This window comes from Columba livia, chromosome 14 (assembly GCF_036013475.1).
Source record: "Columba livia isolate bColLiv1 breed racing homer chromosome 14, bColLiv1.pat.W.v2, whole genome shotgun sequence".
NCBI lineage: Eukaryota > Metazoa > Chordata > Aves > Columbiformes > Columbidae > Columba > Columba livia.
This window is the reverse complement of record NC_088615.1, coordinates 17,894,797-17,921,409: the sequence shown is the minus strand read 5'-3', so window position 1 is coordinate 17,921,409 and position 26,613 is coordinate 17,894,797. Positions and strand designations below refer to the sequence as shown.

General features: G+C 54.2%; 1 protein-coding gene across 13 annotated transcripts in view; it reads right to left on the bottom strand.

Moving 5' to 3' along the window:
• Positions 1 to 26,613, bottom strand: part of LOC102091799 (protocadherin gamma-A4) — a 223,708-nt gene that overhangs the window by 109,121 nt on the left and 87,974 nt on the right. Inside the window, exon 1 of one of the 13 annotated variants that reach the window (XM_065030277.1) lies at positions 22,020 to 24,633. The exons of 9 other annotated variants lie outside the window; for them this stretch is intronic. In XM_065030277.1, coding sequence (XP_064886349.1) covers positions 22,020 to 24,455 — 2,436 coding nt within the window. In that variant the 5' untranslated portion in view covers positions 24,456 to 24,633. Of the gene's footprint in view, positions 1 to 1,495; positions 4,005 to 7,491; positions 10,110 to 17,316; positions 19,744 to 22,019; positions 24,634 to 26,613 lie in introns of those variants that run through there. 3 more of the 13 variants (XM_065030287.1, XM_065030273.1, XM_065030288.1) reach the window with 3 other exon arrangements.

Sequence of the window (26,613 nt, the reverse complement as noted above, 5' to 3'; positions counted from 1 at the left end):
CAAGCAAGGGCATTTTTTCTCAGGTGCATGATCAGACACACAGAGGCCAACCTTTACCTCATCACAAGAAGCAAGACAAGCCTTTAAATACTTTTCACAGGGAACATCATGCAAATAAAAAGCACAGTGATAAAGCCACAAGAAGCCAGTGATATTGAAAAAGATTACACGTTCAGGCACAGTTTTGGAACACCAGAAATAAACGCCAGGATTCATCAAAACACAAGCCAGGTCTCCACCAGTACCTCATCACACACAACAGTCTCCTCAAACATTTCACAGCTCGAATCATTGTCAATGAGCATCAGATGGACTTCACTCAAAGACAAGTTCTACAGACAACTTATCCTAACTATAGATAGTATTTGACTTCTCAGCATGCATATGTGACAAGCAAGAGCATTTCCTCCAGTAACATTTTAAGGAAACGTGTCTATGGAAGTCCTCCTCTTTACATCTGTAAACATGAAAGACATATACAGGACAGTAAGGAAAAGGTAACAGATGATGGGATCTTCCACACAGAGAGACCAAGGTTCACATTCAGATCATTACAATGAGCAAGACAACAAGGTAATACCTGCAGAAAGGATCAGAACATACGCTTCCAGATTATGGCTTTTAGAGAAGATACATAACGCAGGTATTTAGTAGGGGATGCATAATCATTTGGCTCTAGCATTTATAATTAATACATAGTTAAACTATTAACACATATATTTTTTAATTACTACATACTTAAGCTTTTATTTACACCACAACAACCTGCAAACACACATGAGGAACTTCCCAGGGCTCCCAACACAGCTGAAATGACATGTCTTAGGCCAAACTGACTTGGGAAGAAGAAACTCACGTTGCAACATACTGCAGAAGGGTATTGAAATGGGAAAGCAACAAGTCGTATCTGTTGTTACCTTTAGGAGGCCCCCCTGAACAGCTCCCATGAGCCGTCTCCATGCCTTCACAACTTGCACTATATTGTTTTGTCCATATAATTAGCAGGTACATGTCATCAAAGAGCCCACTGCCCAGACCATTTCTATATAAAGTGAAGCAGGCTCAGATCATGGACTTCACATATATTTTTCACATCTCTCTGATGACATGAAGATACACTGTATCCACACTACACTTCAGAAAAGAAACATCAAGGTTCTAAAGATAAAAGGAGTAGCTGCCCTGCAGGAAAAGACTGAGTCAGCATGTGACAATAGTGACGACATAATGAAAACATAAAGCCCTGCGCTAACAAAACTCAAGCCAGCAGCAGCCCCACTCTTCCTGCCTCCCACACCAGCTGCAGCCCTTATCAACGATGAAAGGTTCACGTAAACAGACCAAGAGTCACCAGCACACAGCGCGTTGCCTGGCGAAGCTTTGCCTTCCCTTTAACCAAACCTCCCTAGGCGGGACGAAGCAGAACGCGGCGGGGAAAGGGCAGAGACGCAGCAGAGGGAAGCGTCGCGGAGAAAGGGCGGTCATTGGAACTCACCGGGGGAGCGGCGGGGTCCTCCCCGAGCAGCGGCGCGGGCTCGTCGGGCGGCGGGCGGGCGGGAAGGGTGTCGCAGCAGCTGGCGCCCGAGAAGCGGAGCTGGCTCTTGCGCGAGTCGGCCGTGAGCGACACCTCGTGCGAGTAGGAGTGCAGGAAGGCGCGGACGCCGTCGATGCCCACGAAGTGCGAGGCCGGCACGCCGCGCAAGGCGCCGCTGTCTGCCGCCAGCAGCTGCGAGCGGCGCCAGCGCCGCAGGCGCAGCGCCAGCAGCAGCAGCAGGAAGGCGAGGAAGAGGCAGGACACGGCCGCCACGGCCAGCACCAGCCAGCGCGTCAGGCTGCCGGCCGGCTCGCCCGGCGCCGCCGCCGATGCCGCGCTGCCCAGCTCGGCCAGCAGCTCGGCCACGCTCTCGGCCAGCACCACCGTCAGCGTGGCCGTGGCCGACAGCGCCGGCCGCCCGTGGTCCTTCACCACCACCACCAGGCTCTGCCGCGCCGCGTCGCGGGCCAGCGGGAAGCGCGCCGTGCGCACCTCGCCGCTGTGCAGCCCCACGCGGAACAGCCCCGGCTCCGTCGCCTTGGCCAGCTCGTACGACAGCCACGCGTTCTGCCCCGCGTCCGCGTCCACCGCCACCACCTTGGCCACCAGCGCCCCGGGCTCGGCCGAGCGCGGCGCCAGCTCCACGCCCGCCCAGCCCGCGCCCGCCGCGAGCGGCGCCGCCGGCGGGTACAGCACCTGCGGCGCGTTGTCGTTCTCGTCCACGATCACCAGCCGCACCGACACGTTGCTGCTCAGCGCCGGCGCGCCGCCGTCCTCCGCCCGCACCCACAGCCCCACCTCGCGCACCTCCTCGTAGTCGAACGAGCGCAGAGCGTACAGCGCGCCCGTCTCCGCCTCCACCGACACGTAGGATGACAGCGGCGCGCCCCGGACATGCCCCTCCCCCAGCCGGTACCGCACGCGCGCGTTCTGTCCCCAGTCCGCGTCCCACGCCCGCACCCTCAGCACCAGCGCGCCCGCCGCGTTGTTCTCGGGCACGCGGGCGCTGTAGCGCGCCTCCGCGAACACCGGCGTGTTGTCGTTCACGTCCAGCACCCGCAGCCACAGCACCGCGCTGCTCCACAGCGCCGGCGACCCGCCGTCCGCCGCCTGTACAGTCAGGTTGTACTCCGACACATGCTCCCGGTCCAGCTCCTCAGCAGTGACCAGGCGGTAGTAATTATCAAACGACTTCTCCAGACGGAAGGGGACGCTGTCGCCGATGCTGCACCGCACCTCGCCGTTCGGCCCCGAGTCCCGGTCCTTCACTTGCAGGAGGGCCACTACCGTCCCCGGCGGAGCGTCTTCAGAGATCGTACTCTGTACCGACTGTATCGATATCTGAGGCTCGTTGTCGTTGACGTCTGTCACGGTGATCGCGACTTTAGCCGTATCAGAATGGTCTCCTCCGTCGCGCGCCTGCACCTCCAGTTCATGTGACGATAATTCTTCGAAGTCCATGTCATCCTCAAGGGATATTTCTCCTGTCTCAGAGTTCAGGTGGAAAATTTCGGATGCCCGACCTGAAATTTTATGGAAACTGTACTTCACGTGCCCGTTAAGTCCCTCGTCGGCATCGGTGGCCGTGACGGTGACGAGGGTGGAGCCCACGGGCACGTCCTCCGGCACACGCACCGTGTACTCCGCCTGGCTGAACACGGGCGCGTTGTCGTTGGCGTCCAGCACCGCCACGCGGATCCGCGCCGTGCCCGTCCGCGCCGGCTCGCCGCCGTCGCTCGCCCTCAGCATCAGCTCGTGAAACGCCTCCTCCTCCCGGTCCAGCGCCTTCGCCAGCACCAGCTCGAGACGCTGATCCCCGCCGGGGCCCGTCAGCACGGCCAGCGAGAAGTGCTCGTCGCCGCTTAGCTCGTAGCTCTGCACAGAATTCGGTCCTGAATCTGGGTCGTGAGCCTCGGCGAGGGGAAAACGCCACCCCGGGGCTGTCGCCTCGCTTATTCTCAGTTCTGTTTCTGCCTCTCGGAAACTGGGGGAGTTGTCGTTAACGTCCGTGATCTCCACTTCGATTCCGTAAACCTGCATTTCACCCTCCACTATCACCCCACATCGCAGCATGCACTTCTCCAGCACTCGGCACAGCTGCTCTCTGTCTATCCTCTCCGCCGTCACTAAATGTCCCGTCTTTCCGTGCAGGGCGAAATACGGCGTCCTACTTTCGGAGATAATGCGGACGCCGGGGTCGGTGAGCGCTGGCAGCTGCAGCCCCAGGTCCTTGGCCACGTCTCCCACGAACGAGCCTTTGGGCATCTCCTCGGGAACCGAGTAGTGCAGCTGTCCCCACGCCGCCTCCCACGCCGCCACCAGCACGCCCCACAGCAGGGCTCGCTCCCGCCGACCCCAGCGCCTCCCCGCCGCCCACATTTCTGCCGCAGCTTCGCCGGCAACGCACCAACAACAGCTCTGGCTCCGGCCTCTTTTCGCCGCTCCCGGCAGCTGCCACCGGCCCCTCCGCCTCGCCGCAGCACGGCTCCGCACCGCGGGGACACTCGCAGATCGCCCGGCCGCCGAGCCAGCCAGCGAGCGAGCGAGCGAGCCGGGCAGCAGCGGGCGGGGCTGCCTGCAGCGCTCCGGCCTTCCTCTCGCTCCTCCTCGGTCAACAGCGGCGCCCGCAGCCTCCTCGTGGCACTGCAGTCACCGAGCGCTGCCCAGCGCTGCCCGTCCGGCCTGTCCCACTCACAGCTCGCGGCCACGGGACAGTGGCCACGGAGACATCGCTTCCCTCCAGGGGTGAGTGATCTCCTGCGTCGGCTCTTCTCCAGAGGAGCTTTTCGTTTTCCTCTATCTACAACCGGAAGAAAGGCAGAGTCCTCCTTTTGATCTGTTATTTCTAGCACATGGGAATTTTTTTATTTTAAATGGTAGTGTTCTGTAACACAGAATCTTTCTCAGGGTGATGTGTAGACTGTTATGAGGCCTTCCCATTAGTCTAAAAGCACAATTCCTGGAATGGCCCTCAAAAGATGTGAGGGTACACGGCAGAAGCAAAGGAATAATCTGTAACTTCTCCATTCAAGGAGTCACACGTACATTCCCTTGGGAGTCCAACACCAAAGCAGCATTAAACAAAGTGGGTTTTGTTAGCTGTCAACCAGGTTCAAGTACATAACTTTGGGAAAAAGCGATCAGGAAGGAAAAAAATTTCCAGCACCAAGTGTCAACCCTGTTTTCGTTACCTCACTGTGTAGAATTAGTGAAGGATTAGTGGATCTCATTATAGAGTCAGGATCCACCACTCACTGTTACTGACATTTCAGACAACATAAGCTCTCAGCTGAACCTGAACCTGTGACTGCTGATGGAAGTGCCAACACCCACTTCGTACTCTGAATGGAATGGGGTAATACTCTTCCTACTTCCATTCCTTCATAGACACATAAATCAGCACTTCTGATCCATATAACGCAGGAAAACCCGGGAGAAACAGGAAGGAGGCGCAGGAATCACAGAATGTTAGGGATTGGAAGTGACCTCAAAAGCTCATCCAGTCCAATCCCCCTGCCAGAGTCATAACACTTAGATGAGGCTAAACAGGAATGTGTCCAGGCGGGTTTTGAATGTCTCCAGAATAGAATATTCTACAACACCCCTGGGCAGCCTGTTCCAGTGTTCTGTTACCCTTACTGAGAAGAAATTTCTTCTCAAATTTAAGTGGAACGTCTTGTGTTACAGTTTGAACCCATTACCCCTTGTCCTACCGTTGGTTGTCACCAAGAAGAGCCTGGCTCTGTTCTTGTGGCACTCACCCTTTATATATTTGTCAACATTAATAAGGTCACCCCTCAGCCTCCTCTTCTCCAAGCTCCAGAGCCCCAGCTCCCTCCGCCTTCCCTCACACGGGAGATGCTCCACTCCCTTAATCATCTTTGTTGCCCTGCACTGGACTCTCTCCAGCAGTTCCCTGTCCTTCTGGAACTGAGAGTCCCAGAACTGAACACAATATTCCAGGTGTGGTCTCCCCAGGGCAGAATAGAGGGGAAGGAGAACCTCTCTGACCTACTGACCACCCCCCTTCTAATCCACCCCAGGTACCATTGGCCTTCCTGGCCACAAGGGCACAGTGCTGGCTCATGGTCATCCTGCTGTCCACCAGGACTCCCAGGTCCCTTTCCCCTACACTGCTCTCTAATAAGTCATTCCCCAATTTATACTGGAACCTGGGGTTGTTCCTGCCCAGATGACAGACTCTACACTTGCCCTTGTTTTATTTCATTACATTTTTCCCCGCCCAACTCTCCAGCCTGTCCAGGTCTCTGGATGGCAGCACAGCCTTCTGGCATGTCAGCCACTCCTCCCAGCTTGGTGTCATCAGCAAACTTGCTGATAGTGCACTCTATTCCCTCATCCAAGTCATTGATGAATATACTGAATAATACTGGCCCCAGTACTGAGCCCTGAGGCACTGCGCTAGATACAGGCCTCATGGAAGGATCTTGGTCTACCAATACTAATGCATACTATTTTATACAGCACAAGTTGTGGACACAAAAATTCTCAGCTGAATCTGAATGCATGAGAAACTAAGGATGCCACCAACAACTGCCTGCTCTGAGTTGGAAAACAAGCAAACAAACAAACAACAACAACAACGAACAACAACCTTTATTTTTTTTTGTCTTGTGAACGACTAACATCAGCAGAGCTCATTACATTTTACACTTTCACCACAAATCTACAATTTCGTCCAGCAAATAACCATGGTAGTAAATACATAAATTTCAATAATTGATTCACAAGGCATTTGCTCACTGTTCCCATGCAACTGATTTCAGAGCAGAGCAAAGCAGTTGTCCTTGATGGACTTTATCCTCAGCCTTTCTGCAGACCAAAAATGCACCATGGAGTAAGGCAACTACTTGTGAAGTCAGAACAGTCAGTCCCTGGATCCTGAAGTACAAGGATTCCCAAACATTTAACACTACCACAAGGCAGCAATGAAATCCCACCTCAAAAGGAGGGAGGGTCCACCCTTCTCTCTTGATTTTGTTACTTCTCAGTATCGAGGCTGGTCTTATTCATACTCCGTTTACCCCTTTTCTCTGACCACCATTTTGGATTTTTTTAATAATAAACTTACATTACAGACTGTGCTTACACATAGGATTCAGTACTCCCTTCTAGAGTAACTCAGCAGCAGGTAGTGGTATATATCCACTCTCAGTCAGGGAGATCATTACCAACATAAAAAAAAAAAAAGGACCGAAAAATTTAGACCTTGTCCCATATGAGAGCTCCTGAGTATGGGTGATTGTTCAGGAAACATCACCAAACACTTGGAACATCTAAAGATGCAAATAATATTGAAAAAAAAAAAACTTAGCGGACAGATTTTACCTTTTAATTGTAATATATAAATTTAGGGTTGGGATAGTTTATACACGATTACCTGGAAAAATCATGCCTGTGTAATATTTATCCGTCCCAATAAGGCAGCCATTTCCACGGCAACTTTCTTCCAAAAAATGAGAGAGCACACGGAGGAAGATGAGAATATTCAATAGGGTGGAACCACTTGTAATTTCGTAATTCATGGAGCTACACGCACATTTCCTTTAGGAAGACACGGGTCTTGCATCAAGTTATCAAGCAAGTTCAAGTATATCAGTTTGGGAAAAAATTGTTGAGGAAGAAAATATGTGTAACACGAGGGAGAAGTCCATCACGTATCTCATCATGGGACACCATTAATTTATCACTTTACGAACTCATATCAGAATTGTAGTCAACACCTCTTAACTGAACCTGAATCTGCGACAACTTAAGAAACAGTAAATGACGCCATTACATGTAAGCTACGACTACTATACCCCGATCAGTCATTTTTACAAGGAAGATGTGGACTAGTACTCCCTATTCTCACCACTCCCCGAAAAGCCAGGAGAATAGGGAAGAAGGTTCAGAATACTTCAACTAAAATACCGAGAGAGCGCGGACTTACAGACCTGCGGTGCGTCGGGGTCGGCAGGCGGCTCTCCCGCGCCGGCGCTGCTGCTCAGGCTTCTCTTCCCGCTGGGCTCCCCGCCCAGAAGCTCCTCCGCGGGCAGGCTGGGAAGCGGCGGCGGCAGCCAAGCGGCCTCGGCCACGGCGCGGCCCGACGCCACGCACAGGTTGTAGGAGTAGGGCAAGGTGCCCTCGCAGAAGTCGGCCGGGAAGGCGGCGCCGGCCACGGACAAGCGCTGCGCGCCCAGGCAGCGCAGGACGGCGGGCGGCCCGGCCCGGCGCAGCCGCGCCAGCACGGCCAGCGCCACGCTCAGCAGGAACAGCGCGGACAGCAGCGCCAGCGCCAGCACCAGGTAAAACTGCAGCTCCGCCGCCGAGTCGGCGCCCGCCGCCCGCTCGCTCAGCTCCGGCAGCGCCTCCTGCAAGCTCTCGGCCAGCACCACGTGCAGCGTGGCCGTGGCCGACAGCGCCGGCTGCCCGTGGTCCTTCACCACGGCCACCAGCCGCTGCTTGGCCGCGTCCCTCTCCGACACGGCCCGCGCCGTGCGCACCTCGCCGCTGTGCAGCCCCACGCGGAACAGCGCCGGCTCCGCCGCCTGCACCAGCTCGTACGATAGCCACGCGTTGCGCCCCGCGTCCGCGTCCACCGCCACCACCTTGGCCACCAGGTACCCGGCCTCGGCCGAACGCGGCACCACCTCGAACGGCTCCAACGCCGGCGCCGACCCCGGCACTCTCTCTCTCGCTTCCGGCGCCGGCCAGAGCACCCGCGGCGCGTTGTCGTTGCGGTCCAGCACGAAGACGCGCACCGTCGCCGTCGAGCTCCGCGCCGGCTCCCCGCCGTCCTGCGCCCGCACGACCACGGCGAACTCGCGGCACTGCTCGTAGTCGAAGGAGCGCTGCGCGTACAGCGCGCCGCTCCGCGCCTCCACCGACACGTACGCCGCCGCGTCCGCGCTGCCGCCCGACAGCCAGTAGCTCACGCGACCGTTGGCGCCCGCATCCGCGTCCCGCGCGAGCACGCGCAGAACCGGCGCGCCCGCCGCGTTGTTTTCTGACACGTAGGCGCTGTAGGCGGCCTCCTCGAACACCGGCGCGTTGTCGTTCACATCCGACACCTCCAGCACCAGTGTCATGCTGCTTGACAGCGCCGGCCGGCCCCGGTCCCTGGCCACCACCGTTACGCGGTGCTCGGCCGCCTGCTCCCGATCCAGTGCGCTCGCCGTCACCACTTTATACGAGCCGCCCGACGACCCCACGAGCGACAGCGGCGCCTCGCCCAACAGATCACATGACACCTCACCGTTCTCCCCGGAGTCTCGGTCCCGAACTTTCAGAAGCGCCACCACCGTGCCGGCTGGTGCTTCCTCGGACACTGGGTTCGACACTGACAGCATCGTGATTTCGGGAGCGTTGTCGTTCTCGTCAGTGATGTTTATCTGCACCTTGCAGTGACCAGTGAGCCCACCGACGTCCCTCGCCTCCAGGCCGAAACTGTATTTGCTCTTTTCCTCGAAATCGAGGGATCCCACCGTCGTGACCTCGCCGCTCTCGCTGTCGACATTGAACAACACCCGGACGCCGTCTGGGACGTTGCCGAAGGAGTAGGACACCCGCCCGTTGGAGCCCGCATCCGCATCCGTGGCCCTCACCCGCAGCACCAGCGATCCCGCCGGCACATTCTCCCGCACTCGCGCAACGTAGACACTTTTACTGAACACTGGCGCGTTGTCGTTGGCGTCTGTCACGTTGATGCGAATCTGGACAGTCCCGGACCTCACGGCTTCACCTCCATCCACCGCCGTCAGCACCAACTGGAAGGAGCTCTGCTTCTCCCTGTCCAATGCTCTCTCCAACACTAACTCTGGCTGTTTGCTTCCATCTGGACTCTCTTTCACGGCCAGAGTGAAAGCCGGGTTGTCAGTGAGCTGGTAAGTCAGCAGTGAGTTGCTGCCAACGTCCGCGTCTCGGGCCATCTCCAGCGGAAATCGTGCTCCGGGCGGGATCCCTTCACCGATGTCGAGGTCCAGAGCCGCCTTGCTGAAGGTCGGAGAGTTGTCGTTGACGTCCTGGATGGCCACCTCGACGTGGAAAACGTTGAGTGGGTTCTGCACCAGCGCCTCGAAGCTGACGGAGCAGGACGCCGCCTCGCCGCACATCTCTTCCCGGTCCAGCCTCTCGCTCACGTACAGGTTCCCGTTCTCCCCGCTCACCGTGAAGTATTGCTTGTCCGCGCTGAGTCGCAGCCTGCGTGCCGGCAGGTCCGCCGGGCTCAGCCCCAGGTCCCGCGCCAGCGGCCCCACCAGCGAACCTCTGCCCAGCTCCTCGGGGATGACGTAGCGGAGCTTCGCCGCCGCCGCCCGCCAGCACAATCCCAGCAGCAAAGCGGGCAGCAGCACTCGCCCGCCTGCTCGCCGCCGCCTCTGCCTCTGTCCACCCGCCATTCTCGGCAGCGCTCACCGCACTCCTTCCTCCTACCGCTGCTCTCCCTCCTTCCAGCCCCTCTCCGCAAACAGCGCAGGGGCCGCCGGAGGGCAGCGAGCGATGAGGGCGCCGGCTCAGACTCCGCTGCTCCCCAGTCCGCGCTGCCTCTCGCTCCTGCTGCCTGTGCCGCTGCCGCTCTGGCCGGCGCCGGGCGAGCGAGCAGCCTGCGGGGGCAGGACGCTGCGGCGGATCCGGCTGCTTCTCCGGCTCCAGCGCCGCTCCGCCTCGGCCAACAGCGGCACCCGGAGGCGTCGCGACGCCACCGCAGCCGCCTGATAGCCGCGCTCCTGGGGACCCGGGCTCCTACACTCGCCTTCGGGGTCTCACTTTCATTAGAATTAGAGAGCTCAAAAGCTTTCGCTTGCTGCAACTCCAAGGTCGGTTAGGACAGAGTGACGTTGTCGATCGCTTTTAGGCTATCTCCTTGAGTCGCAATGGTCAGCTGTAAATATTTGCAGCAGAGCAAGCAATAAAGGAACTCAGCTGTGTTTATTGAAAATCAAGATGGAACTGTATAGTATAGCTAGGGAAGAGCTTTTTATCACTCTGTCAGGTATTTTGAATTCTGCTTTCCTTACCTAGGATAAATACCAAGAACAAACATTCATAATAGACTATTTGATATGCAGTCAGAAACAGAATGAAGCAAAGGGTTTCAAGTCCTGCAAAGGGTTTCCATCTTCTCTGTTTTTTTGTTTGTTTTTATTTGTTTTTCCATAAGTCAGAGACTTATGTGGTGATTTCTATTTTAGGGAGAAGAAAATCTATTGTGTTTTATCACGTGCACTGTTCTACAGAGATGTGACTTCTACTTAAGGTTATGCTTTCATACACTCCGTACCGAAAAACAGAATACAAAGGTACCCTCAAATGTCCGGCTTTCCACACCTGCTGTATCATGAGCAAGAGGCACTAAACCACAATGGATACACTGCTACTTTAAAAAAAACCTACATAGGTAGGAGAACAGGAAAAAGACCAAAATCAGACAAGTAACTCAATAAAATCTCAAAAAGAAAGTGTTCAGAGTAACTCACTGAGAGGATGCCTTGGTCTTCACTGCAGACAAGGAATTGATCTCTGAGAGCACCTGGACGCTGTCTATCTCTAAAGCTGCAAGTGAAACCTTAAGTCTTGCTCTGGACTACATGGTAAGAAGTAGTTATCAGCGCTCAGAATTTTTTTAATACCATGTGGTCTCCTCACCTCCTACAAATATGAAGCTGTAAGTTTAAATGTCTTATCACCGGCCTCTTTCTCAAGCTCCGTCTTCTGAGAAAGGGTAACAGAATATCTTTTAGTTTCTGCTTCATTCTCCTTACACCTAAAGTTCTGTCTTGGATGGCTGAAGGAAGTATTTGCTGCAAAGCAACACTACACTTTCAAATGCAAAAGCACTGTGAAGAAATGGAGAAAATGAACCACAACCTCCCAGAAAACAGAGGCCCCAAAGAAAGTGTAACTACAAATACGAAGAAATTCTACACCACAAAGCTTTCACACAAGAGTCATAAGCTGTCCTACCCATGAATCACAGTTCTATGTACACACTGAAGCTCAAATAGTTTATTATGAGAGGACTACCATTGCCTTTCAGGACAGCAAAACTAGGACCACGGCATGAATCATAGTGTCATTTCATTTGGAAGAGACCCTCAAGATCATCTAGTCCAACTGTAACCTAACTCTAGCCCTAAACCATGTGCCTAAGAACTTTGTCTATGCACCTTTTAAACACCTCCAGGGATGGTAACTCCACCACTGCCCAGGGCAGCCAGTTCCAATGCCTGACAACCCTTTCTGTGAAGAATATTTTCCTAATATCCAATCTGAACCTTTTCTGGTGCAACCTGAGGCCATTTCCACTTGTCCTATCACATGCTACTTTGGAGAAAAGACCAATGCATTCCATGATACAACCTTTCTGGTAGTTGAAGACAGCGATAAGGTCTCACATCAGCCTCCTTTTCTCCAGGCTAAACAGCTCCACTTCTCTCAACCACTCCTCATAACACTTGTGCTCTGGGGCCCTCAATAGCTTTGTCACCTTCCTCTGAACTCTCTGTAGTACCTCAATGTCTTTCTTATAATGAAGGCCCCAAAACTGAACACAGTATTCAAGGTGAGGCCTCACCAGTGCAGAGTACAGTGGCACAATCACTCCTCTACTTCTGCTGGCCACACAGTTCCTGATACAAGCCAGGATGCTGTTGGCCTTTTTGGCCACCTGGTCACGTTGCTGGCTCATATTCAGCTGCTGTCAATCAACATCCCCAAGTCCTTTTCCATCAGGCAGTTTTCCAGCCACTCTTCCCCAAGACTGTATCATTGCAGTGGGTTGTTGTGACCTAAATGCAGGACCTGGCACTTGGTCTAATTAAATCTCGTATAATTGGCCTCAGCCCAATGATCCAGCTGGACCAGGTCCCTCTGTGGAGCCTTTTTACCCTCCAGCAGATCAACACTCCCACCCACAGTGTCATCTGCGTAGTTATTAAGTGTGCACTCAATGCCCTCATCCAGATCATTGATAAAGATACTAAACAGAACTACCGAGCCCTGAGAAACACCACTCATGATCAGCCACCAACTGTATTTGACTCCATTCACCACAACTCTTTGGACCTGGCCCTCCAACCAATTATTTTATCCATGACAGAGTACTCCCATAAAGGCCACAAGCTGCAGCTTATCCAGGAGAATGCTGTGGGATACAGCCTCAAAGGCTTTACTGAAGTCTAGGTATACAACGTCCACAGTCTTTACATCATCTACTAGGCAGGTCACCTTGTCATAGAAGGAGATCAGGTTGGTCAAGCAGGACCTGCCTTTCACAAACTCATGCTGACTGGGCCTGATTGTTATCTTATATGTGCCATGTGACAGCACTCTAGGATGATCAGCTCCATGACCTTCCCTGGCACTGAGGTCAGACTGACAGGCCTGTAATTCCCTGGATCCTCCTTCTGGCCCTTCTTGTAGATCAGTGTCATGTTTGCCAACTTCCAGTCAATGGAGACCTCCCCAGTTAGACAGGATTGCTGATAGATAATGGAAAGTGACTTCGTCACCTTCTCCGCCAGCTCCCTCAACACCCTTGGGTGGGTCCCATCTGGCCCCATAGATTTGTGGGTGCCTAATTAGTGTAGCAGATCTCATTTCCCCTTGGATTACTGGGTCTTCATTCTGCTGCCCATCCTTGTCTTTTGACTCAGGGGGCTGGGTACCTGAAGCACAACTGGTCTTAAATACTAAGGCAAATAAGACATTTAGTACCTCAGACTTGCCCTCATCTTCTGTCACTGTGTTTCTCCCTGCATTCACCAGAGGATGGAGACTCTCCTTAGCTCTTCTTTTGTTGGTGATATATTTATAGAAACATTTCTTGTTGTCTTTTGCAACAATATCCAGGCTCAGATCTCATTAAGCTTTGGCCATTTTAATTTTCCCCCTTCATAACTTCACAGCATTCTTTAATCCCTCTTGAGCAGCCTGCCCCTCCAAACTACCATTCTCCTTTTATTCCTAAGTTCCAGTCACAGTTCTCTATTCAGCCAGGCTGGCCTTCTTCCCCGCTGGCTTGACTTTCAGCATATGGGAACAGCATGTTACTGTTCCTTTTGGATTTCCACCTTGAAGAGAGACCAACCTCCCTAGACTCCTTTGTCCTTCAGGACTGCCTCCCAAGGGACTCTGCCAACCAACCTCCTAAACAGACGAAAGTCTGCCCTTCAGAAGTCCAAAATAGCAGTTCTGCTGGCCACCCTCCTTACTTCTCCAAGGACAGTAAACTCAATAATTTTGTGATCACTATGCCAAATGCAACCCCCAACAAACATGTTACCCATGAATCCTTCTCTTGGCAGCAGGCATGAAATCAAACCATTGCCCAGCCAAAACCACATTGGTCCACCTATTTTCCTGGTTGGAATACAGCCTCTCACCCTCCTTGTTCTGCATTCACAGCATTTGGTTGCACCATGATTGTCCGAATTTTGTCTCTATGTCGGTCACAGGTGAACAAGCATCTCATTCAGCAACATTTCTGAGAAACAGTGGTGTAGGAAGTCTTTGTCTTGACAGCTGAACATCTTCAAGATATGGGTGGAAACTGCTCCTGTGGCTTGATAATTTTAACAGATCACTACTTTAAGAACTATCAGCCAAAATGATGCCCAGTTTCAGAACATAAGAAGAAACATAGAAGGAATAGGAAACCTAGAGAAGCAAAGGACTCATAGGTTAATATTTCAGATTATATCAGTTGTAGTTGGTACACAAGAAGGGTTTCTAGTCGCTAAAAAGCAGATGGGAGGATCACACAGGAGTTTGCACCAAACACTATAGCCACAGTTGTCCAAAGATATTCTTTGGACAAAAAGAAAAGGAAAATGCACAGGAGCAGAACTATGGGGCCCATTTAAGAATTAGGAGAACATTAGCATTTATACCACTCCTTTTAGACATTCCAAACTATAGCAGAGTGAGCTGTGGCACTTGTCCTGTCTCTTTACAGACCGAATGCTTCAGTATGCTCCATTATCACACAACAAGGAAGAAAGATTTGCAGACAGACACCACTGACACAGATGTTGCACATGCAATTCCTCCTTATGGAGAACAAGGCTCACAACATGAATGCATGCATGGAAACTTCTCTGCTCACCACACTCATTTCAAGAATTAGAAAAATGTTCTCAGGGCACTAGAAACAGTTCAGTTCAAGTAGTTCAGTTAAAGGCTCAGTCATCACTATCAGATCAAAACACCATCATGAACATAAGTAGCTTGGAAGAGATGTGATTCTGCAACCAATACTGCAATGTCTTTCTCTATGCTGAATGATTACCATTCACAAGAAAGGTTGTATTGGACATGACAGTGCATAAAATTAATTCCTTCCTTGCACCAACTTAAAATAATATAATAAGACCAAACCTAGAAATTCCTGAAGAAAATACACTCCTATCCCCTACATTCACAGCACTTTTAATGCTGATGAAACATCAGCAGTTACTTCATAGGAGCAAGAGCCATTAATAATATCTGAAGGCTAGTCAAAGCTGGGGATAGTTTAATACAACCAGGATGAAAATGCACATAATAATCTTATAAGCACATATATCTGGAAAAGGGACATTTCACACAGAAATTACTAGAAACAGTACCTCTGAGTCATGTACCGTTGAGTACTCCCATATCTATTACTTGCAGAACAACTTGTCACAAGATTGTCATCCTCTTTCAGGAGGCAGGAGAAGGGTTGTAGTGTAAGTGGCGGAGGCCTTGGCACTGGGCATGACATTAAAGCACTGCCCAGACAGATGGAGCACACAACCCTCTCTTCTCCAGATTCCAGGTCACTGTCTTGCTGATCCCGCACTGACTTCTTGTCATTTGTATGTGACAAGCAAGGCCATTAACTCCAGTGATTTTTTCAGGTGCATGATCAGACACAAAGAGCCCCACCTCTACCTCATCACAACAAGCAAGGCAAGCCTTCAAATACCATTCACAGGGAACATCATGCAATAAGAAAGAACAATGATGAACCTACAGGAGGTCAGTCTGACCAAGATGATAATAAGACACCTTCAGACACATTTTCAAAAGGTCAGAAACAATCCTTGGGAATCGACAAAACACATGCCAGATCTCCACCCATACTTCCTCACACACAGCACTCCCAAAACTCTCCTCAAACATTTTACAGCTCACATGGTTATAAATGGTGTTCATCATTTGCACATGCACTCCACCTAATGGAAAGCTGCACAGAAATCTTCTCCTTTCCATGGATGATATTTGACATGTATGTGACAAGCAAGGGCATTTTTTTCTAGTAACATTTTAAAGAAACAGGTCTATGGAAGTCTTTCTCTTTACAGCTGTAAACATGAAAGATACATAGGTGACACTCAAGCAAATGTAGCAGATGGGATGTTCCACACATTGTCAGAGACAAAGGCCCATCTTCAGATCACTACAGTGAGCAAGACAGGAAGTTACTACCAGCAGAAAGGAAGGGATCACAAAATAGTCTTACAGATTATGGCTCCTGGTGAAGTTACATAACCCAGGTATTTAGCAGGGAATGAATAATAATAATTTGGTTCCACCAATTACAATTAGTATATTATTAATCTATTTGTACATGACATTTATAATAAGTACATAATTAAGCTATGAATAAAGTACATAAGGACAACCTGCAAACACACAGTGCTCCCAATACACCTGGAGTAACGTGTCTTAGGCTAAACTGACTTGAGAAGAAGAAGCTCAGATGTGAACTGAACAGGGAAAGCAGCAAAGCAGAACTCTTTTTCCCTTTAACAGCTCCCACGACTATTGTTTCCAAACCTTCCCAACTTTTCACATACGTATCATTTACATCTATGCAAAGATGAGTTGTCTCTTCACTATGCTTCAGAGAAGAAATATCGATAGTATAAAAGTAAACAAGAAGGGATCCTCCATGAGAAAACTGGGTCAGTCAACAACATGTAACACCATAACCACGTAATAAAAACAGAATGCCCTAAACTAATGAAACTCAAGCCAGCAGTAGCTCCACTTCTCCTGCTTCCCACATCAACTGTGACCCTGAGCAATGATCCCACATTCACCTCCACAAAGCAATGGCCACAAGCATGCAGTGTATTGCCGAAAAAAATACATGTGAAGTATAAAGGCCAAACTGACCTGGGAAAAAGAAACTCACGTGGAAAGATACTACACATGGCCAATGAACACAGAAAAAACAAACTGTCTCACTTCTGTCCTGTCAAGAACAGCTGCAGGACTCTGTCATCCAGACTTCACAACTGTAGTAATATACTTTGACCATGATGATTTGCAAACACTTTTCCTCAAACGGGCTGTTGTCCACATCCTTACTCTTTTGCATGCGTCAGGATCATGCCATGGGTTTCACATCAATAGTTTTACATCTCTATGCAACGAAGACGATACACTGTCTTCTCACTACAATTCGGAGAAGAAACGTCAAGACATGTCGATCTTCCAGTAGACTGGGTCAGTATAAAATGTGTAACACAATGACAATGTGATTAAAAAAACCAAAATCCTACTCAAACAAAACTCAAGCCAACAGCAGCCCCACTTCTCCTGCCTCCCACACGAATGGAAACTCTGAGCAACGATCACACATTCACCTCCCCGGAGCCAAAACCACCAAAACACAGCACATTGCCGAACGAAGTTTTGATTTCCCTGAAGGCAAAACCTCCCTAGGCGAGACGCAGCAGAACTCGGGGGGTAAGGGGCAGAGCAGCAGCAGAGAGAAGCGTCGCGAAAAAAGGGCGGTCACTGGAACTCACCGGGGGAGCGGCGGGGTCCTCCCCGAGCAGCGGCGCGGGCTCGTCGGGCGGCGGACGGGCCGGAAGGGTGTCGCAGCAGCTAGCGCCCGAGAAGCGGAGCTGGCTCTTGCGCGAGTCGGCCGTGAGCGACACCTCGTGCGAGTAGGAGTGCAGGAAGGCGCGGACGCCGTCGATGCCCACGAAGTGCGAGGCCGGCACGCCGCGCAAGGCGCCGCTGCCCGCCGCCAGCAGCTGCGAGCGGCGCCAGCGCCGCAGGCGCAGCGCCAGCAGCAGCAGCAGGAAGGCGAGGAAGAGGCAGGACACGGCCGCCACGGCCAGCACCAGCCAGCGCGTCAGGCTGCCGGCCGGCTCGCCCGGCGCCGCCGCCGATGCCGCGCTGCCCAGCTCGGTCAGCAGCTCGGCCACGCTCTCGGCCAGCACCACCGTCAGCGTGGCCGTGGCCGACAGCGCCGGCCGCCCGTGGTCCTTCACCACCACCACGAGGCTCTGCCGCGCCGCGTCGCGGGCCAGCGGGAAGCGCGCCGTGCGCACCTCGCCGCTGTGCAGCCCCACGCGGAACAGCCCCGGCTCCGTCGCCTTGGCCAGCTCGTACGACAGCCACGCGTTCTGCCCCGCGTCCGCGTCCACCGCCACCACCTTGGCCACCAGCGCCCCGGGCTCCGCCGAGCGCGGCGCCAGCTCCACACCCGCCCAGCCCGCGCCCGCCGCAAGCGGCGCCGCCGGCGGGTACAGCACCTGCGGCGCGTTGTCGTTCTCGTCCACGATCACCAGCCGCACCGACACGTTGCTGCTCAGCGCCGGCGCGCCGCCGTCCTCCGCCCGAACCCACAGCCCCACCTCGCGCACCTCCTCGTAGTCGAACGAGCGCAGCGCGTACAGCGCGCCCGTCTCCGCCTCCACCGACACGTACGACGACAGCGGCGCTCCCCGCACACGCCCCTCCCCCAGCCGGTACCGCACGCGCGCGTTCTGCCCCCAGTCCGCGTCCCACGCCCGCACCCTCAGCACCAGCGCGCCCACCGCGTTGTTCTCGGGCACACGGGCGCTGTAGCGCGCCTCCGCGAACACCGGCGCGTTGTCGTTCACGTCCAGCACCCGCAGCCGCAGCACCGCGCTGCTCCACAGCGCCGGCGACCCGCCGTCCGCCGCCTGCACAGTGAGGTTGTACTCCGACACATGCTCCCGGTCCAGGTCCCGAGTCGTTACCACGCGGTAGTAATTATCAAACGACTTCTCCAGACGGAAGGGGAGGCTCTCGGCGATGCTACACCGCACCTCGCCGTTCCCTCCTGAGTCGCGGTCTTGCACGTGGAGAAGGGCCACCACGGTCCCCGACGGGGCGTCTTCAGAGATCTCGCTCAGCACAGACGACACTGTGATTTCAGGCGCGTTGTCGTTGACGTCTGTCACGGTGATCGCGACTTTTGCCGTGTCAAAAAGTTCTCCCCCGTCATGTGCCTGAACCTCCATTTCATACAAGTCGCCTTCCTCGAAGTCCAGGCTATGCACCAATGTGATCGCTCCCGTTTCACCCTCCAGCTGGAAAATTTCTATTTCCGACATTTTCTTCAAGGAGTACTTCACGTGCCCGTTGAGCCCTTCGTCGGGGTCTGTGGCCGTGACGGTGACGAGGGTGGAGCCCACGGGCACGTCCTCCGGCACACGCACCGTGTACTCCGCCTGGCTGAACACGGGCGCGTTGTCGTTGGCGTCCAGCACCGCCACGCGGATCCGCGCCGTGCCCGTCCGCGCCGGCTCGCCGCCGTCGCTCGCCCTCAGCACCAGCTCGTGAAACGCCGCCTCCTCCCGGTCCAGCGCCTTCGTCAGCACCAGCTCGGGACGCTGATCCCCGCCGGGACCCGTCTGCACGGCCAGCGAGAAGTGCTCGTCGCCGCTTAGCTCGTAGCTCTGCACAGAATTCGGTCCTGAGTCCAGGTCAAGGGCGCGGTCCAGAGGAAACCGCGAGCCCGGGGCTGTCGTCTCGCTCATTCTCAGTTCTTTTTCTGCCTCTCGGAAGCTGGGGGAGTTGTCGTTAATGTCCGTGATTTCCACTTCGATTCCGTAAACCTGCATTTCTCCCTCTACTATTACTTCACAGCGCAGCACGCATTTATCCACCAGCCGGCACAGCTGCTCTCTGTCTATTCTCTCCGCCGTCACTAAATGTCCCGTCTTACCGTGCAGAGCGAAATATTGCGTCCTACCTTTGTCCAGGATGCGGACGCTGCGGTCGCGGATCCCAGGCAGCTGCAGCCCCAGGTCCTTGGCCACGTCTCCCACGAACGAGCCTTTGGGCATCTCCTCGGGAACCAAGTAGTGCAGCTGCCCCCACGCCGCCCCCCACGCCGCCACCAGCACGCCCCACAGCAGGGCTCGCTCCCGCCGTCCCCAGCACCTCCCCGCCGCCCACATCTCCGGCGCGTCCCGCCGGCACCGCACCAACAACAGCAGCTTCCCGCTACCGCCCGTTCCGGCTCTGTCTCGCCGCTCCCAGCCGCCGCCGCCGGCCCCGCCGCCTCGCTGCAGCACGGCTCCGCACCGCGGGAATGCTCGCAGACCGCCGGGCCGCCGAGACAGCCAGCGAGCGAGCCGGGCCGCAGCGGGCGGGGCCTTCCTCTCCGGCCTTCCTCTCGCTCCTCCTCGGTCAACAGCGGCGCCCGCAGCCTCCTCCCGGCACTGCAGGCACTGAGCGCTGCCGCGCGCCGCCCGCCCGGCCTGTCCCACCCACCCGCAGCTCGCGGCCACGGGTCAGTCTCCACGTAGAAATCGCTTCTCTCCAGCGGTGATCTCCTGCGTCGGCTTTTCTCCACCCGAGCTTTTCTTTGTTCCTCTATACACAACCAGGGAGAAGGCAAATTATTCCTGTACCTCTGTTACTTTTACACCACGGGTAAAATAAAGGTTGGCTTTAACTGTTTTGTTGGTGGCGGGGCGGGGAGAGGGTTTAAATGGTAGTATAATTTAGAGGAAGAAATTTTCTTATTCTGTCTTGTAGAATATTACGAGGTGTATCCCATTATTTTGAAAGCACAATATCCTCCACGGGTTGCACAGTTTTATGTAGCAGTCGTCCTTGAATTATTTTTCTCTCGCCCTTTCTGCAGACTAATACAGCCTCATATTGGACCATCACCAACCATATTTCCCAAATCTTGACCAACATCACAAGGCAGCAGTGAAATCCTCCTTCAAAAAGAGCCCTCCTTAGAGACGGCCCTTCAGATTTGAACTTATTACTTTCCAGCTGCATATCAAAGGCTACTCTAAATCAGACTCCATCTCTCCCCCTTCTCCAAGAGATTTCGTTGTAAGCTTATACTACAGGCCATGCTTACACTTAGGACTAATTCTAGACTAATTATCAGCAGGCAGAGATACACATACAAAGAGAAAATAAAACAATTAATCATCCTCAGTAGTGCTACCATTTAACAATGGCTTTCCTTCAAAAGACCTGAGGGTACTCGTCAAAGAAATAATCTGTATCTTCTCCTTTAACGGAGCCACATGCACTTTCTTTTGAGAGTCCAACACCGAAGCAGCAATAAAAAGGGTGTTTGTTCAGCAGTCTACAAGGTCCAAGTACATAATTTCGGGAAAAAGAGGTCAGGAAGGAAAAGTCAAGCGTCAACCCCATTTTCCCGACCCCACTGTGTAAGATCAGTGCATTTCATTGTAGAGTTAGGATCCACTACCATTACTGGCATTTCAGACGACATAAACTTCGTAATCAAAACCTCTCAGCTGAATCTGAACGTGCGACTGCCAATGAAGCAAGAAGTGCTAACACCTACTGCGTGCTCCGAAGGGAACAGGGTTATACTGTTCCGTCTTTAACGCCCTCCACTACTAGAGCATACCATTTTATAAAGCACGAGTTGTGGAGCCAAAACTTCCCAGCTGAATCTGAAGGCTCAATAACTTTCTGCTCTGAGTGGATTTTTTTTTAACTTGTGGAAGACCAGCATCAGCGAGAGCTCCTTAGTTCAAACAGCTTTACCACACCTTTACAATTTTGTTCAGCACAAGTTGAATGGCAAGAACCTCCCCATCGAGCCCATCTGAGGCACAGCTGATGAAGCAGTCCACACTACCTGCTGCCAAAAAAGCAGTGGTATAGGATTAGGTCGTTCCTTCACGGAAACACGGATTGACACCAACCGCCAGAGCAGATAAACCGAAAGCAAACAGCCCACTACCTCCAGCATGAAGAAAACCCCAGGGAAATATGGACGAAGTTACAGGAAAGTTCACGGGAAAGAGAGAGAGAGCACGGGCTCATAGACCTAGATTTTTTTCAGACACATGATCAGAAATCGCAGCAATCAAGCAAACCCATTCACAGGGAAATGCAATAAAGAAACATACTGAGGAACTTTCAGGGGGCCAGTACAAGCAAGGTGGTATTCAAATATAAGACAACTTCAGACCCAGTTTTAGAATGCCAACAACAAAACCTGGCTATCATATACAGCACCCCCAACAGTCTCCTCACACACTTCACAGTTCATGTTGTTGTCAACGATGGTCATAGGCTTAGCGTGTTACACAGTAACGGCACGATAAAAACACGAAGTCCCACTACAGAAAGGGGAGAGGCGGATCAGCACTCCCCATGCTCACCACTCGGGAAAACCCACGAAAACAGGGAAGAAGGTTCAGAAAAGCTCAAGGGAAACGCGAGAAAGTTCGAGCCTACAGACCTGCGGGGCATCGGGGTCGGGGGGCGGCTCTCCCGCGCCGGCGCTGCTGCTCGGGCTTCTCTTCCCGCTGGGCTCCCCGCCCAGAAGCTCCTCCGCGGGCAGGCTGGGCAGCGGCGGCGGCAGCCAAGCGGCCTCGGCCACGGCGCGGCCCGGCGCCACGCACAGGTTGTAGGAGTAGGGCAAAGTGCCCTCGCAGAAGTCGGCCGGGAAGGCGGCGCCGGCCACGGACAAGCGCTGCACGCCCAGGCAGCGCAGGACGGCGGGCGGCCCGGCCTGGCGCAGCCGCGCCAGCACGGCCAGCGCCACGCTCAGCAGGAACAGCGCGGACAGCAGCGCCAGCGCCAGCACCAGGTAGAACTGCAGCTCCGCCGCCGAGTCGGCGCCCGCCGCCCGCTCGCTCAGTTCCGGCAGCGCCTCCTGCAAGCTCTCGGCCAGCACCACGTGCAGCGTGGCCGTGGCCGACAGCGCCGGCTGCCCGTGGTCCTTCACCACGGCCACCAGCCGCTGCTTGGCCGCGTCCCTCTCCGACACGGCCCGCGCTGTGCGCACCTCGCCGCTGTGCAGCCCCACGCGGAACAGCGCCGGCTCCGCCGCCTGCACCAGCTCGTACGACAGCCACGCGTTGCGCCCCGCATCCGCGTCCACCGCCACCACCTTGGCCACCAGGTACCCGGACTCGGCCGAACGCGGCACCACCTCGAACGGCTCCAGCGCCGGCGGCCCTCCCGGCACTCTGTCTCCCACTTCCGTTGCCGGCCAGAGCACCCGCGGCGCGTTGTCGTTGCGGTCCAGCACGAAGACGTGCACCGTCGCCGTCGAGCTCCGCGCCGGCTCCCCGCCGTCCTGCGCCCGCACGACCACGGCGAACTCGCGGCACTGCTCGTAGTCGAAGGAGCGCTGCGCGTACAGCGCGCCGCTCCGCGCCTCCACCGACACGTACGCCGCCGCGTCCGCGCTGCCGCCCGCCAGCCAGTAGCTCACGCGCCCGTTGGCGCCCGCATCCGCGTCCCGCGCGAGCACGCTCAGTATCGGCGCGCCCGCCGCGTTGTTCTCTGCCACGTAGGCGCTGTAGGCGGCCTCCACGAACACCGGCGCGTTGTCGTTCACGTCCGACACCTCCAGCACCAGCGCCGTGCTGCTCGACAGCGCCGGCCGGCCCCGGTCCCTGGCCACCACCGTCACCCGGTGCTCGGCCGCCTGCTCCCGGTCCAGCACGCTCGCCGTCACCACTTTGTACGAGCCGCCAGATGACTTTACGAGCGACAGCGGCGCCTCGCCCGACAGCTCACAAGACACCTCCCCGTTCTCCCCGGAGTCCCGGTCCCGCACTTTCACCAGCGCCACCACCGTGCCGGCCGGCGCGTCCTCGGGCACCGGGCTCGACACCGACGTCAGTGTCACCTCAGGCGCGTTGTCATTCACGTCCAGCACCTCCACATCCACTTCGCAGTGCGCCACCAGACCGCCCCCGTCCCTCGCCTCCACCAACAGCGTGTAGCCTCGCGTGTCCTCGAAGTCCAACGCTTCCTTCAGTGTGATCGTCCCCCTTTCCTCTTCCACCACGAATTTCTGAAGCACCTTGGCAGGCATTTTCCCGAAGCTGTACGTGATGCGGGCGTTGGTCCCGGCATCCGCATCAGAGGCGGAGACGTTCAACACCGTCGAGCCCAGCGGTGCGTCCTCACGCAGGCTCGCGCGGTACCGGTCCTGCGTGAACACGGGCGCGTTATCGTTGGCGTCGGTGACGTTGATGCATAGCTGGGCGGTGCCGCTCCGGGGCGGGTCGCCGCCGTCCAGCGCCGTCAGCACCAGACGCAGGCTCGGCTCGCGCTCCCGGTCCAGCGCGCGGCGAAGCACCAGCTCTGCGAACTTGCTGCCGTCCGGACTCTCCTTCATCTCCACCGCGAAGTACCCGTTGGTCGCCAGCTCGTAGCCTTGCAGGGAGTTGCTGCCCACGTCTGCATCTTCCGCCTTGCCCAAGGCAAAACGGGCGCCGGGAGAAGTGAACTCATTGATCTCCAGTTGGAAATTGTCTTGAAGGAAGTACGGCGCGTTGTCGTTGACGTCCTGGATGGCCACCTCGACGTGGAAAACGTTGAGTGGGTTCTGCACCAGCGCCTCGAAGCTGACGGAGCAAGACGCCGCCTCGCCGCACATCTCCTCCCGGTCCAGCCTCTCGCTCACGTACAGGTTCCCGTTCTCCCCGCTCACCGTGAAGTATTGCTTGTCCGCGCTGAGTCGCAGCTTGCGTGCCGGCAGGTCCGCCGGGCTCAGCCCCAGGTCCCGCGACAGCGGCCCCACCAGCGAACCTCTGCCCAGCTCCTCGGGGATGGTGTAACGGAGCCGCTCCGCCGCCGCCCGCCAGCACAATCCCAGCAGCAAAGCGGGCAGCAGCACTCGCCCGCCTGCTCGCCGCTGCCTCTGCCCGCCCGCCATTCTCGGTAGCGCTCCCCGCGCTCCTCTCTCCTGCTGCTGCTCTGCCTCCTTCCAGCCCCTCTCCGCAAAAAGCTCAGGGGCCGCCGGAGCGATGTGGGCGCCGGCTCGGACGCCGCTGCTCCCCAATCCGTGCCGCCTCTCGCCGCTGCTGCCCGTGCCGCTGCCGTTCTGTTCGGCGCCAGGCGAGCGAGCAGCCTGCGGGGGCAGGACGCTGCGGCGGCTCCGGCTGCGGCTCCGGCTCCAGCGCCGCTCCGCCTCGGCCAACAGCGGCACCCAGAGGCGCCGCGACGCCACCGCAGCCGCCTGGTGCCCGCGCTCCCTGGGATCCGGGCTCCAGGGTTTGGTGCCTGCATCCAGCTGCGGGTTATCGCTTTCATTAGAATCACTTAGCGCAGAACCTCTCGCTTGCTGTGACTCCAAAGTCGTTTAAAACTAAGGGACGCTGTCAGGGGATTTTAGGCCATCTCCTTGAGGTTTAGTGAATACTAATCTGTAAATATTCACAGCAGAGCCAGAAATAAAGTTGCTCATTATAATCCAGATGACACTGTAATATCAAGATATGACTGTATAGCTACAGGAGACCGTTTTAGCACTCTGTAAGGTATTTTAAATTCTACTTTCCTCACCTGCGAGAAATAGCTAGGAAAAAAAATATATATATTGGAGTAATCAATACACAATCAAAAGCAGAAGGAAGCAAAATTAATTTAATCTTTTCAGGCAAGGCCTGACAAGGGTTTCCTCTTCCTTTTGGTCATCTAAGTCTCCGTTTTTTTGTGCTTTTTTTTTTTTCTGTTGTAAATTTTTATTTTAGGGAGAAGAAAATTATATTGAGAACTATAGAACTCAGTATTGTGTAAAGCTCTAGGCTGAAATAGCAGAATAATTTTCCTATTTTTTTCTGACCCACAAAGTTTCTTGGTTTGCATCTCCATAGTACAGGTGCTGACAATGGGAAAGTGCAAAGTGATGTTGAGTGTTTCACAGAATGATGGAATCATCTAGGTATGAAGTGACCTTTGAAGATCATCTAGTCCAACTCTTCTACCATGGCAGGGGCATCCATCAAATTATCAGGTTGCTCAAAGCCCCATCCAACCTGACTTCGAACCTTTCCAATGACAGCACATCCATAACTTCACTGGGCAACTCATTTCAGTGTCTCGCCACCTTTATCATAAACATTTCACCTTATGTTCAATTGAAACCTCAACTCTTTCAGTTTAAAACCATTGCCCCTTGTCCTTTTATGACAGGCTCTGCTAAAAACTCTTTGTCTTTCTTACAAGCCCCCTTTGTATATTGAAAGGCCACCATAGCTCTCCTCAGAGCCTTCCCTTCCCCAGGCACCTCAACAACTCTTTTACAGTTCAATGAATTTTCTGGCCCTCCTCTGTACTCACATGTTTTTCTTCTATAGGCCCCAGAGGTGGATGCAGTACTTCAAGCAACATTGCCAGCTCGTGTCCCATTTGTCTCCCACAAGTACTTCCAAGTCCTTCTCTGCAAGGATGCCCTAAATGTGTGCCTAAGGCAGTAACCATGACTAGCAGGAAAATGACCATTCCCTTTTCTACACCCTGCTCCTGCCAAAAGAGCTCCCTCAAATCTTTTCTCCAACCCTACACAACTTGCATGTTTGTTTCTGACTCTCAGAAGACACAGAAATATAGCATGTGAGGATAATACACTACCATCACACCAAGAAGGGAGGTGTATTCATCTGCTTCCCACCATGCTGAAGAAAAACAGAAGGATTCTAAAGCACATGAATGATAAATGGCCGAAGTAAAACAAGAGCAGTCATCCAAGAGAGACTGGATCATCAAAAAAATGCCTTAGGGACAATCTCTCCTCTTTTATCACATGCACTGTTCTACAGAAATGCAACTTTTACTTGAGGTTACACTATTATCTACTCTTCCTACCAAAAAACAGAACACAGAGGTACGCTAACATCTCCTGCTTTCCACCCCTGCTGTACCATGAGCAAGAGGCACTAAAACCCAATAAATTGATAAATGAGGATATGTACCTACTTAAAAATAAACCTACATACACAGAAGACCTGGGAAAAGACCAAAATCAGAGAACCAACTCAAGAAAGTTTTAAAAGGAAAGTATTGACAGAGGAACTTGCTGGGAGGATGTCTTA